Below are 14995 nucleotides of genomic sequence, written 5' to 3'. Positions count from 1 at the left end.
GGAATGTTTTTGCGGCCAGTGTGAATCCAGCCTAAGAGCTACACGTATATAGCGTTGTGCAGATTGTGTAAATCCCTGTAAACATGTTCAAAGCTTTTTTGAATATACCCATTGTTCACTGCTCAATTGTCCCTCCTCCTGCCTCCATAGCAACTGAATGCGTCGCTAGTTTATAGACTCATTTGTACAGAACTTTTCCCACACTTTTGCCCGAAGGATCCAGTTCCAATTCCTGCCAGGTGACATTCTTCTTACGTGTGTACCTAGATTTAGAATGAGGTGGAAGGAGTAGCACTGATGGGGGGATATGTCTATACTTGGGGGTTGGATATAGTGGGCAGAGCAGGATCATCCAACAGGCAACCTAGGCAGGTGCCTGGGGCCTAGTGGGTGCCACCTTCTCTGACCTCTCTCTACTTCAACTTACCAAAAAGAACACAAGGAAGCCCCAAATCTACTACCTTTCCCAGGTCCCATTACATCTTAAATCTACCTCTGGTAGTGGGTGTGGAGCCCCATCAAAGCTTTGCTAGGTGCTCAGGCTAGTGGCTTAGGCTGTACAAAAGCAGCCCAGTCACCAAGTTTATTCTTGAACATCATGTAAAACTGTAATAAGCAGTGCATTATTATTATTATTTTATTCTGGCTGCATTAGAAAATCAGGGTTTTAGTGCATTATTATTATTTTATTCTGGTTGCATTAGAAAATCAGGGTTTTTTTTATGGCTGTTGCGCCCTCATTCTGCTTCGCTGACTTGAACTTCTACTGACAATTGAAACGTCGGGTAGCTGTCTAGGAACTCTCTCGCTGCACTGTTGTTTCCGCACGGAGGACGGATAGTGAAGGACACCGGCGTCCTTGCTTTGCTGTCCCCCAGGCCAGGGTCAGGCTGGGCTGCAGTGAGTGCACACAGAGATGTATCGCAGTCGGGTTGTGCTGTGCCTAGGCGGCCGGGCAGTGACAGCCGGGAATGCGGCTTCCAGAAGGTATGAAGGGCTCCGCCACCTTCTCCCCCCCCCCTCTCTCTCACGTGTTATGGAATAACCCTCGCCCATCACTGACACTCCACATGACTGGGTGCATTGCCTCAAATGGGGATACAACAGGGCGAGCAAACAGAAACATGTTTTTGTTTCATGTAGGTTTTGAGTTAGGACAATTTCCAAATTACTAATGATCAGACAACTCAATTCTTCTTTGGGAAATATCTCTACATCATCACAGGTGTTTGAGGCTTTCTGCTGGGTCCTCTAAACTAGACTAGCACCCTCATTTGTGCTTAATAGGAACACCGGTATACCAGCTCCCCCCCTTCCCCGTAGGTATGAGCAAATATTGCAAAAGAAGGCTAAATCTTTTCCATGGGTGTGTGGGATATTTTTTAACCCTCTTATTTCTGTTCCAGTAGCTGGATAGTGTAAAGCTGGGTACACACGGTACAATTTTCCAAAAGATCGATAGATCTATTAGATAATTTCCGACCGGTCCAATCAGAATCCAATCAATTTTTTTATCGATTTAGATCAAAATTGATTGGGAAACAATTTGGACTTGTACACACGATGCAATTTGTTGTCAGATCACCGGTCGATCTGATGGAAAATTGTGCCGTGTGTATGAGGCTTAATGGTTAAAGGGATACTGTAGGGGGGTCGGGGGAAAATGAGTTGAACTTACCCTGGGCTTCTAGCGGTCCCCCGCAAACATCCTGTGCCTGCGCAGCCACTCACCGATGCACCGCCTCCGGTTCACTTCTGGAATTTCAGACTTTAAAGTCTGAAAGCCACTGCGCCTGCGTTGCCATGTCCTCAATCCCACTGATGTCACCAGGAGTGTACTGCGCAGACACAGACCATACTGGGCCTGCGCAGTATGCTCCTGGTGACAGCGGGATCGAGGACACTGCAATGCAGGCGCAATGGTTTTCAGACTTTAAAGTCTGAAATTCCAGAAGTGAACCAGAGGCGGGGCAGGAGCATCGGTGAGTGGCTGTGCGGGCACAGGATGTCTGGGGGACCATTAGAAGCCCCGGGTAAGTTCAACTCATTTTTCCCCGACCCCCCCCCCCCCCCCCCTACAGTGTCCCTTTAAGGGTTCTGCCTCTGACACAGCAGATCAGTGTTCAAATCTCAGCTCTTCCTGTTCAGTAAGCCAGTGTCTATTCATTAGGAGACCTTTGCCAATATTCCCTAACAATGTTACTGCCTATAGAGCTGTGGCTGCAGCCCTGACACTTTGATTCCACTAAGAGAAAAGTGTAATATAAATTTTCTGTGTCTTGTCTTATTAGTTGGTTAAGGCAGCACAGGATGAATAACTAAAGCTGTGTAATTCTTCCATCACATAAACACCTCTGCTTTATTTTTTCAGGTTGTTGCAATTACTAGCATTCTCAGTGCCAGTTCAAGCCCCAATGGGGCCCAAGGGCAATTTTGTCCCCCAAGCGCTGCCGGATCCCCTCCCCCACCATGCCCCCCCCCCCCCACTGGTCTCTGTGGCCCCTGCATGATTTGTGTAAGGATTTACAATACAGCTCACATGTCCTGGTGCGCTTCTCCATCTGTGCTTCCCGTCTTCATCCCTGCTGCCTGCCTCATCTCTGTGATCCCCACCCCGGCTGGCGCATGTTATTACATAATATCATGCAATGTGTCTGAAGAAGAAGAAGCAGGAAGCACAGCTGAAGCAACGGTGGATTCGGCAGCATGAAGAGGCCTGGCAGCACTTGAGGGCCCCTGAGCATTCGAGTGGCAGTGTATCAGGGCTGTGGAGTCGGGGAGTCGGAGCAATTTTGGGTGCCTGGAGTCGGAGTCAGGAAAAAATGCTCCGACTCCTAATGAATTTGTAACTGTAATTAAAATAAAATAGAAAATATGATAAAATGTTCTATTTCTCAGATAATAGTCATTAAAAATAATGTATATATACAGTAATAGCTGTGTTCAGTCCACAAAAATGAAATAAACCAATCAAAATTAGTTACTTGTGCTGCTTCAATAAAGCAGTCCCCGTATTTTTAAAGTCAGATATACATATCTGATTGTGACTGTATATATGATGCGTACACAGGAATCTCTTATATATACTAAATAACATCTATGCTGTAAGAATAAAGCCCGATGTGTAGCTGTGTCACCAATAGAGATGGTCAATGAGATGGAAATAATTCTGCATTGATGCTGGTTTATGCTCATGAAATCAAATAATTTGATATGTTGTTAAAATTTGGTTTGGTGAATACAAATTAAAGGGTACCTGAGGATGAAAAGAAAAGTGTTATACATACCTGGGGCTTCTTCCAAATCCCTTCAGGCTAATCAGTCCCTCGCTGTCGTCCTCCACCACCTGGATCTTCTGCTATGAGTCCAGGTAATTCAGCCAGTCAGAGCAGTCTGGCTACGTGCCGCTCCCACAGCCAGGAGCATTCTGCACCTGCGCAATAGTGCTGCGCAGGTGTAGTACGCTCCCGGCGGCAGAGTGTGTGCATGCGCACTACACCAGACTGGCTCAAGTACCTGAACTCATAGCAGAAGATCCAGGTGGCGGAGGAGGACAGCGAGGGACTGATTAGCCTGAATGGGGCTGGAGGAAGCCCCAGGTATGTATAAAACGTGAATTTCATCTGTCTCAGGTTTACTTTGTTACACAGTAGTACTATACTCTACATATGCTCTCCCCACAGAGCTGCAGGGAATCCACTGAGAATGTTGTGCACATTGAACACAGAGGTGTTGTCTATCACCCATAAACCTTGTTCAGATTGTGCATGAAGAATGTGTAATAGAGGAAGAATCTCCTCATTCCCCTGCAGAGTACCTGCACATCATTCTTACATGTACCCACAGTCACATTGCCTAGGGCCTGATCCATGTTCAGATGTGTAATAGAGGAAGAATCTCCTCATTCCCCTGCAGAGTACCTACACATTATTCTTACATGTACCCACAGTTACATTGCCTAGGGCCTGATAGATGTTTTTTGTTCCGGGCTGTACCTTTTACAAGTACTCTTACCAAGGACTAGTTTTAGTCTAAAGGGAATAAATATAGTAGTCTACATATCCTTCTCACTTCAGTTGTCTTGTAAAATTCCTAAGCGTTGGCAGTTAACCTCCCTGGCAGTAAGCCTGTGCTGAGCACGGGCTATGCCGCCGGAAGGCACCGCTCAGGCCCCGCTGGGCCGATTTGCATAGTTTTTTTTTTTGTGCTACACACAGCTAGCACTTTGCTAGCTGCGTGTGCATGATGATCGCCGCCGATCCGCCGCTATCCGTCGCGCCGCAGCGCCCCCCCCAGACCCCGTGCGCTGCCTGGCCAATTAGTACCAGGCAGCACTGTGGGGTAGATCGGAGTCCCCTTTGACGTCACGACGTCGGTGACGTCATCCCAACCGTCGCCATGGCGACGGAGGAAGCCCTCCGGAGGCGATCGGAGGGGCTGGGGGGATGCCGCTGAGCAGCGGCTATCATGTAGCGAGAACTTGTCTCGCTACATGAAAAAAAAACATTTAAAAAAACCCGGCTCTGCTGCCCCCTGGTGGATTTTGATAAACCGCCTGGAGGGTTAAAGAGAACCCGAGGTGGCATTGTATTACGTTAGTGGGGCACAGAGGCTGGTTGGGCACACTAACACCAGCCTCTGTTGCCCCATCGTGTGTCACAAAGACCCCCCTGCTCGCCGCTATACTCCCCGCAGTGCTGGCGACACGCAGCGCGTCGCCAGCACAATGTTTACTCTACCACTGTCTGTCAGCGCCGCTCCCCCGCCTCCTCCGCATCGCCGCTACCCGCCCTCGTCCCTTCCCTCCAATCAGCGGGAGGGAAGGGATGAGGGCGGGTAGCGGCGATGCGGAGGAGGCGGCGGAGCGGCGCTGACAGACAGCGCTAGAGTAAACATTGTGCTGGCGACACGCTGCGTGTCGCCAGCACTGCGGGGGTATAGCGGCGAGCAGGGGGGTCTTTGAGACACACGATGGGGCAACAGAGGCTGGTGTTAGTGTGACCAACCAGCCTCTGTGCCCCACTAACGTAATACAATGCCACCTCGGGTTCTCTTTAAAGAGAATCTGTATTGTTAAAATCGCACAAAAGTAAACATACCAGTGCGTTAGGGGACATCTCCTATTACCCTCTGTCACAATTTCGCCGCTCCTCGCCGCATTAAAAGTGGTTAAAAACAGTTTTAAAAAGTTTGTTTATAAACAAACAAAATGGCCACCAAAACAGAAAGTAGGTTGATGTACAGCATGTCCACACATAGAAAATACATCCATACACAAGCAGGCTGTATACACCCTTCCTTTTGAATCTCAAGAGATCATTTGTGTGTTTCTTTCCCCCTGCAGCTATTTTTCACTGAAGTGTCAGGCTGTTTCTTCCTGCAGAGTGTAGACAGCTCTGCCTGTATGTAATTCCTCAGTATGCGAAAGCCCAGCCAGCTCAGAGGAGGATTTATCCAGCTTGTAAAAGATAAGAGAGAAGCTGTCCTAATCCAAATACACAGGCAGTGTGCAGAGAGGGGCCTGGAGGGGGGAGATGCATCACAGAACCACAACACTGAAGAACTTGGCAGCCTTCCAGACACAGGCTGACAAGTCTGACAAGAGAGAGATAAGTTGATTTATTACAGAGATGGTGATAGTAGAATGTGCTGCAGTAAGCCAGAACACATTAGAATAGCTTTTGGAACTTGTAGGATGATAAAAAACACGATGCAATTTTTGTTACGGAGTCTCTTTAAGAGACGAATTTCACGTTACATACTGTTAATCAACAAAATTGTAATATGCAAATTAGGAGTCTGAGTCGGTGGAATCCTAAACTGAGGAGTCCACCCCCTGCAGTTTGCTGGCAAATACATCGAGGAAGATCTGGGGCCATGGCATATGTACAAGGCTTTGAACTGCTGGAAGGAGGGTATAAAGGAGACATGTAAAGTTACATTTTCACAGGGAATGGTCTGAGGAAAAATATACCGTATATATTTTTTAGAACCTAAAATAGGTGGAATTCTCTCTGATTATTTCTATTTGGCGGTGTGTTAGTTACAGTAGGTGCTTAGAGTGGATTTTGGCAGAAGTAGCTTTTTGTACAAACCTACCAGCACTAGTCTAGTTTAGGGAACCCAGCAGGAAACCTCATAGGGAAATTCCTCTAATGTGATTAGGTGGACAGCACCCTCTCCAACTGCTAGGTTTCAGATAGGTTGTAGTAAATGATGCCCCAACTATTCGGCCAATCACAATGCTTTGTGTGATGGATAACGCTGCGATTTGAAAATTGTCCGAGGTTTCCTGCTGGGTCCCCTAAACTAGACCAGCGTCATCTTACCACCGTTTGTGTTAAAGATGCACTGTAGTGATATATAGTATAATGCAGTAAATTATTCAGGATACCCACTCTTCTGGTAATTTGCCTTTGTCCTCGGCCAACAACAACCGCCTCAGCCGATAGTTAGGCGTGTGTACGGAGGACCCCGACCAGCAACCCCCGCTCTGCAAGCAATCTGCCCAGCAGATCAATTTGGCCGAGTAACAGCCAACTTCCTTGAAGATGCCGCTCCCCCACCCTCTGCGTGACATCACGCATGCGCCGCGTCATTGTCCTTCCGCCCGCCCCAGAATGTGTTGTCGGCTAGACAGCTGACACGAATCTGTACAGGCTGGCCCAGGGATATTGCTCAAGGGGATCGGCTCCAGATCCCCAACGGGCAACTTCAGGTGTTAGGTGTGTACGCACTTTAATACTTCCAGCCATAGACCTTAAAGGGGAACTTCAGCCTAAACAAACATACTGTCATCAAGTTACATTAGTTATGTTAATTAGAATAGATAGGTAATATAATTTCTTACCCACCCTGTTTTAAAAGAACAGGCAAATGCTTGTGATTCACGGGGGCTGCCATCTTTGTCATGGGGGCAGCCATCTTTTTGGTTGAAAGGAGGTGACAAGGAGCAGGAGACACAGTTCCAACTGTCCTTTGTCCTGATTACCCCTCCGAGCTGCACATGCTAGGCTTCAAATGTCAAATTCAAAATGTAAAAAAAAAAATTGCACCAAAACAGCAGAACGAGAACAACAACATCAGAAATCCCATCATGCTTTGCACAGCATCAGGGGAAAAAAGCCTGGGCAGTTTTCTTCCGTGCAGCTAAAAATGAGGCTTGTATAAGAGAAACAAAGTTCTGATGCTGTGAAACTGTTAAAGCCTTTTCAGTGCTGCTAAGTCGATTTTTAGTCCGGAGGTTCACTTTAAACAAAATGAACATAAATGATTATTGTAAAAAATAAGCAATTTTATTAATTACCTTATTTTCACTACAGTTCCTCTTTAAAATGGGACTAATCTCAGAACTTCCTCTCTGCTCCAAAAGACTAGCCACAGCATGATAACCTTTAGGGAAATAAAAATGTCATTACAATTGATGGAAATGCTAAAAAAACCCGTGAAGTATTAACTTCCTGCACATTCCTCTGCACAGGAAGGGTAAAGCTTCAAGCTAATGAGAACTCCCCAAAAACCAACAAAAAACAGATACCGGTACTTACCTAAGGAGAAGGAGGGCTCTGGGTCCTATAGAGCCTTCCCGTTACTCTTGCAGTCCCCTCGTTCCAGCGATGTCACCCCCGTTAAAATCCCCCACCGCGGGAGGCTTCGGAAGTCTTCCGAAGACAGGCAGCTTTGTACTGCGTAGGCACAGTACGGAGCTGCCGTCTTTGGGAGCATTCTGGCTCCCAAAGATTTCCGAAGCCTCCTGCAGCAGCATAGAGCAGTATTCAGCTGGATACTGCTGCCGGGTGTGACCGTGCTGGAACGGAACGAAGGGACCTTGAGGAGCAGGAAGACTCTATAGGACTCTATAGAGTCTTCCCCCTCCATAGCTAAGTGTTTGTTTGTTTGTTTATTTTTCTTGTTTATTATCAGAGAGCCCTGGCTCAGCTCGACTCACAGCCCTGATTCACAGCTGCTGATATGAGCTAATTAGACAGGCTGATCTCCCTAAACACACACAGAACACACAACAGTAAATTTCTTAGCAACTATCGCCTGGTTCCCATTAGCGGTGAGCGAACGGAAGTGGAACGTGTACTGTACAATTGATCCGGTATGTGAACGGATCCAATGTTAACCAATGGATCCGTTCACATCCATCCGCTTGTACGGATCCATTGTCCGTTCCGCTCAACAGGACTATTGCTGCAGGACTATTTTTCCGACCGTTGTGCACAGCGGAATGGAAACGGAAGGTTTTGCAGCTGCATAGGAACAAATAGAAAACTGACAGTTTCCAGCACTCTGGCTGTAAAAACTGACAGTTTTTACCTGATCCTGATGGCCGGATCCGTACGCTAATGGGAACCGGGCTTTAGTGTTTCTATTGTGCACTGAGCAAGAGTTGGAATCTGCTTTTAGCCAGGTATACACCGTACTATGTTTTCAATAAATTTCATTTTAGATTCATATAAATAACATTAAATGTAACAAAAATCTATAGTTCCCATTGATGTGGTACATGATGGAGCAGCACGGAGTGGGCGTGGTGAGTAGGAGGTAGTAGGAGGAGGTGAGCTGATGACAGCCGGATGCTCACCAAAATTAGCTGGGTGGAGCACCCGGCTAAATGAGCTTGGGGCGAACACTGACCCACGGGACCCCCCCCCCCAATAAAATAAGACCAAACCCCCAACGCCACCCTCCTACACCTTTTCCCCTCTACCCAACACTGTCTTCCCACATTTCAGAGTAGTACAGCAGAGCAGTGTAATATATACTTGCTTCAGTAATTATCTCTTCTAGAGTATGCGGTTGTCCTGAAGATCAGAGGTGATTAAAAGCAGCACTGGAGCAGGTAAATGTTAAACTACTTCACTGTGCTACTCTGCAGAAGAGGGAGAAACTGCCCCCCCCCCCTTTCACTATGGTTACACCACTCAGTTTGAGACTGTTAAATGTTTAATCCTATTAAAATTTTGGCCCACCGCTTGGACTATGTTTTAGATTTTGGCTCCTTATGTGATTGAGTTTGACATCCCTTCTTTAAAGGGACTCCGAGCTCAAATTAAAATAGAAAATGGTACTCACCTGGGGCTTTTTGCAGCCCAGTGTAGGCCGGGACGCCCCACGCCGGCGTCCTGGCTCTTTTCCCATCACCTCTTCCAAAATGGCTGGCCGGCGGTAGCCGGGTGACACTGGCCCCGAGTGTCGGGCTCCTCTTCCTCAATCGTCATGGCTGACGTCACCACGCCGGCCGCCTCGCATCATCACGGCGTCCGGCGTGACAGTACGGCGCATGCGCCTCGCCATCCTGTCAGCGGTGGCTGGATCGTATAATGGTAAAAGGGACTCTGAGCAGTGCAGAAACTATGGAAAGATGCATATCATTTTAAAGCTCTCTTTCTCCTCTTTCCAATGAAATATAAACTGCCACCCTATGCCTTTTAGTTTTATTAAACTAAAAGGTGTAGGGTAGCAGTTTATATATCATTGGAAAGAGGAGAAAGAGCTTCAAAATGATATGCATCTTTCCATAGTTACATTGTATTACACAGGACAACTTTTCTCCAAAGTCGGCAGCTCCATTCAGCACAATGCAATGAAATATAAGGAACCCAGGGGGATATAATTACAAACATAGTTGTGGGTATGCTTAAAGGGAACCTTAACTGAACGGGGGGTAAAGAGTTTCAATTACCTGGGGCTATTACCAGCCCCCTGCAGCAGTCCTGTGCCTTCGGAGCCGCTCTGGAATCCTCCGGTCCCCCGCTGTCACTTAGTTTCGGTTTTGACGACTCACCAGTGGCCAGCCGCCATGCGTATTATTGGACGCATTCCCTACTGCAATTAGCGCTGTTGCGGACCGCAACGCGTACAAAAATACGCGTTGCCGCATGTCTACGGTGAGTCGTCAAAAATGAAACTAAGTGACAGCGGGAGGCCGGAGGATTCCAGAGCCGCTCCGAGGGCACAGGACTGCTGCAGGGGGCTGTTAATAGCCCCAGGTAAGTGAAACTCTTTACCCCCCGTTCAGTTAAGGTTCCCTTTAAAGGCATACCCACAGGCACTGCTCGGAGTCCCTTTAAAGAGAACCCGAGGTGGGATTTACTTATGTTAGTGGGGCACGCAGCGTGTCGCCAGCACAATGTTTACCTCTGTCTGTTAGCGCCGCTCCCCCGCCTCCTCCGTATCGGCGCTACCCGCCCCCGTCACTTCCCTCCAATCAGCGGGAGGGAAGGGACGCGGGCGGGTAGCGCCGATACGGAGGAGGCGGGGGAGCGGCGCTGACTGACACCGCATAGGTAAACATTGTGCTGGCGACACGCTGCGTGTCGCTAGCACTGCGGGGGGTATAGCAGCGCGCAGGGGGGTCTTGGAGGCACACCATGGGGCAACAGAGGCTGGTGTTAGTGTGCACAACCAGCCTCTGTGCCCCACTAGCATAATTAAATCCAACCTCGGGTTCTTTTTAAGGGCTCTGCCTCTGACACAGGAGACCAGGGTTCGAATCTCGGCTCTGCCTGTTCAGTAAGCCAGCACCTATTCAGTAGGAGACCTTAGGCAAGTCTCTCTAACACTGCTACTGCCTATAGGGCGCGTCCTAGTGGCTGCAGCTCTGGCGCTTTGAGTCCGCCAGGAGAAAAGCGCGATATAAATGTTATTTGTCTTGTCACATGATGCCGTGCGCTGTTTATTGTCTTCAGAGCCAGGCTCTCCTCCTAGGTCCCCCTTCTGCTACTGTGCGCTCTGCCGCTGCCCACTCCTCCCTCCCTTCCCACAGAGAACCACAGCTGCAGCAAGAATGATAGCAGCAGATGGCAAACGCTCACTCACCCATCCATGATCCAAGCTATAGAGATCCCGTCATCTTAAACCATTCTGTCTCTTCTACAGTGCAGCCGCTTGCTCTGAACTTCCTGATTCTCAGATCAGACAGGAAGTAGGAAGTAGTAATAGTAGTAGTAACAGAGCGGCAGCACTCTAGAGGAGACAGATGGGCTCCGGATGACGGGACCTCTATTGCTTGGATCGTAATAGGTGAATGTGAGTCATCTGGTGCTGTCATTCTCCCCCGCTGCGGCTGCCTTCTCTGCTGGACTATCGTATTTAATGGGATGGAGGCTGCATGGTGGCTGTCTAGTTTGGGAGGAAATTGGTTGTTCGGCGGTGGGGTGGTTATGTAATTCTGTCTGGGGAACGACTTCCGGTTTGGCGGTGTCCAGAGCTTTCTGCTATTGCCAGGCTGGAGATGCAGGGGGAAAGTGCTGCTGCTGTGATATCTGGCGCCCTCTTCACAGGGGTGCCCCAGCCCCTGAGTGCAAATGTCCCAGCCATTCATCTCTCACTCTGCATTTTGCCGCTGCTATTCCCTGCATTGTGCACCCACAAAGGAAAGCGGGCTGTTGCCCATAGCAACCAGTAGCTTGGCTGCCCCGGTGTGTGCGGCATGTTGCTGTGCAGCTGCATCATCTGATTCTATTACGACATGATGGGGGGGCCCAAATCAGTTACTTTGCTTAGGGCCCCATTTAGCCTTAATCCGGCTCTGCCCAGGTGAGTACCATTTTCTATTTTAATTTGAGCTCGGAGTCCCTTTAACGTTGCGTTCCCACTGTGTATGCAGCCTTAAAGTCACAACACAGCATTACAACGCAACGCACATTAACGCTGCACTAGGTACATGAAAGCATACAGGCAATGAAAAGTATGCTTTCCTGTACCTGGTAACGTGTGCATTTAGAGGTAACGCACTGCATTACCATAACGCTACACATTACAATGCGACTCTGTCGCTCTGTGAACATCCTATAGGATTAGTATTGCAGTGCGGTAAGCTGCGTTATGAGTTTATAACGCAGCTCCGCAACATCCCACTGTGAATGAGGCCTAAAAGAATATGGAGGAAACAAAATGGCGCAAAACATACGGTTTTCAGCCTGGAGTGTGGTGTTATAGATCAGTTGCTATGAATGTTAAAGCGGATCCAACATAAAAAATACTAACTAGAGTAAGCAGCTTGTCTATATATCTTATCTAAAGTTTAGATGGTTTACACAGTAAATCTAGCTGCAAACACCTTCAACAGTGTATGATTATTTCTTCCTGTGATGAAATGAGAGCAGCCATATTCATGCTTGTCATCATTACACAGGCAAGCTGCTTGGCATCTCCACCCTTCAGCCTGTAAAAACTCCACTCCCCTCTCTTCCCCTCTCCACCCCTCTCCATCCCCTTGCCTCTGAAATCTTGTGCATGTTTTAGCAAAAGCATCCTCCTCCCCAGGCTGAGCTCCCATGAGCACTTGCAGCATAGGACTCAGAATGCCTAGGCGCTGGGGGCATGGATACATTCATTTTACATGCAATTAGATAAATAATTTAAAAAGAAAAGCATTTGGGGGGGAAGAATGCTCAATAAACTATATGTAAAGGGCGGAAAAAATGAAGGCAGCAAAAGTTTTTGTCTCTGATCCACTTTAAGCCTTTTAATGGCCTCATTGTTCTTGTAGGTGCTGTGATCCTCTGATAAGGTGGTTTTCCGTTGGAAGTGCTTACTGTTCCGAGAAGACTCCACCAGAGAACAATGGTGCAGCTGCCCCTCCTGCAGAGGAAAAGGCTGATGCAGCACACCAAGACGATAATTCTCAACCACCCAAGCCTGGTCACTTGATGGATATATTGAGTAGCATGAAGGTAAATGTGAGTTCCAAGAAGAAACTCCTGGCTATGAAGAGCAAGTCAACCAAAGATAAGAGACTGAAGACAGTAGGAAGTGTCAGCCAGATGTTTCAGATGGCAGGAGAAGACCCTAAAGAGTAAGAGATGGGTAATGTGTGGGATAAAATACAGGGGGAATGGTGGAGGTCTTCAGAGTTTTCTTAAAGAGACTCTGTAACAAAATGTTGAGCCTTATTTCTTCTATCCTACAAGTTCCTATACCTGTTCTAATGTGCTCTGTGTAACTGCAGCCTTATATGATCTAATCTTCTCTCCTCTTTTGGCTCTGTCGGGCTGAGGCAGTCAGGCAGGAATGTGCTGTGCTGCTTGTGATTGGATAGAAGCTATACACACCCTCTCCAGGCCCCCTGCACACTCTGTATGACTCACACACTGAGCTTCTCTCAGCCTATCACTTGCTATGTCTTTTGTTTGTAAACACTGCATAAAAATGGCAATTACAAGCCAGGATTGCAGCAGAGAGTGGCAGAAACAGCACAGAGGGGCCCAGGAGAACATAATGAATAGAATGGTATGCTTTTTATTGTAAGAATTTTACAGTACAGATTCTCTTTAAAGAGGAGCTGTTGGCCATATTATCTCAGAAGAAAATCTCACATATATAAGTAGATAAATACTTGCTCTACTTGCGTAACATGTATTGCACTGTCCACATTTTGATTTTACTGATTTTTCTATATTAAATAAAGAGAAAATACTTCTTAGGATTCTCCATTTTAATTAATGTCTATCTTGAAGCCTGTCTTGATGTCATTTCCTCCCTTACTCTCCTCTGCCTGATTATATATGCGTTGCCCACCCTCCTACCAGTCTTCAAGCACTCCCACCCAGCTCTGCAATAGAAAGTGCATCGTCTCAGCATGAGAAATAATGGCCAATCAGAGAGGAACAGAGGTGTGGGAGGGGAAACAGGCGGGAAAGAGGCTTCAGCCTATCAGGCTGCATTAGTTAAGTCTGAGAGGAACGTATAGAAGCAAAAAAGGACAACCCAGCATGCCCTGCAACTTTAGTGCCGCAGATGTACCAAATAAGAGCCTGGTAAACTGGGGAATGGTCATTTATCAACAAGAAAAGTAATAGTGATTTTTAACTTTTGGATTGCCTGCGGCGATTGTGGGGTTAACAACCCGCCGACGCTGCCGAATGGCTGGTGGGTTGTCGCGGGTGGGTGGAGCCAGCTGCCGGGGGCAGCGCGCGTCACCAGTGACGCGATCGCTCCCCGCGCATGCTGAAATGACCCGCAGCCGATGTGCATATTGCGGTCCTTTCGGCGTCCACTTAGCCGCCGCCCATCAGCTGTGGGCGGTCGGCAAATGGTTAAGTTGGAGATAACAGGAGCTGGTTAGGGAGTGAATGTAAAGAATAAAAGAGAGGAGTCAAACACCACCCCTAAGCACTGTGCTTTTGAAACTGAAGTTATAGGGGTGCGATTAACATTTATTGTTGTTTCAGGCAGAGAGGTGGGAAAATGATTACATCTGTTTTACTGATATTAACCTTCCTGGCATTCAGTTTCTGCTGGATTTCTGTGCAAAGTTTTTCCTGTAACTTACCAAAAGGTGTCACGCAAGGGTATAGTATACATTTTGTGTATAGTAAAAGCTTGACACAAAAAGAAAATCAAATCAAAACTAAATTTCAAAATTACTTCTCTAAATAAATCTCTGATCATTTACACTTCCAAGCTGCAGCTGCTCAACCTGCACTAATACAAATGTAAAGGTGGCCATACATCTAGTGATAATGGGCAGATTGGACCAAGAGACAAATCTCTCTCTGATCTGATTAGAGAAAGATCTGTTGGCTGCCCATACACCACAACCCGATACACGAGTGATCTCAGCATGAAATCTCTCAGGTATTGGCCATGTCTGCTGCCCCCCCTAGTGTTTATAAATACCCCTGTGTGTGCATTGATATATTGCCTGTCCTGTGTCGCCCACCGTGTGCTGCCCATCCTCCTCTGGAATCCCCCGCAGGTTTACTTATTGTATTGAATTCAATACAAAAACAGAAATTGTGTGCTGCCAGATGTTGATGACACTGCGTGACCCTGGCGTTATCAACACCGATTGCAATGGAACATGTCACTACGGAGGTACACGATCAGGGATCATCTATAAGAACCCCCCCCCATGTCCCTCCCATGTGCGTGATGCAGAGTGTGCATTAGAAGCCAAGCTTCAGCTTCCAATCAGGGCAGTTCCTAGCCTAAATTGATCCCAGGGCGAGGGTGTAAAAATTGCACTCCCCCATCCCGTGTG

General features: G+C 47.5%; 1 protein-coding gene across 1 annotated transcript in view; it reads left to right on the top strand.

The window, feature by feature from the left end:
- Positions 1 to 814: 814 nt before the first annotated feature.
- The window catches only part of MRPS31 (mitochondrial ribosomal protein S31), a 122055-nt gene continuing 107874 nt past the window's right edge, over positions 815 to 14995 (top strand). The window contains exons 1-2 of the mRNA XM_068265036.1: positions 815 to 987; positions 12503 to 12808. Of these exons, the coding sequence (XP_068121137.1) occupies positions 917 to 987; positions 12503 to 12808 (377 nt within the window). The 5' untranslated portion in view covers positions 815 to 916. The remainder of the gene's footprint in view (positions 988 to 12502; positions 12809 to 14995) is intronic.

This window comes from Hyperolius riggenbachi, chromosome 2, assembly GCF_040937935.1.
Source record: "Hyperolius riggenbachi isolate aHypRig1 chromosome 2, aHypRig1.pri, whole genome shotgun sequence".
In the NCBI taxonomy this organism is placed as follows: Eukaryota; Metazoa; Chordata; class Amphibia; order Anura; family Hyperoliidae; genus Hyperolius; species Hyperolius riggenbachi.
This window is presented reverse-complemented; position numbering and strand designations above follow the sequence as displayed.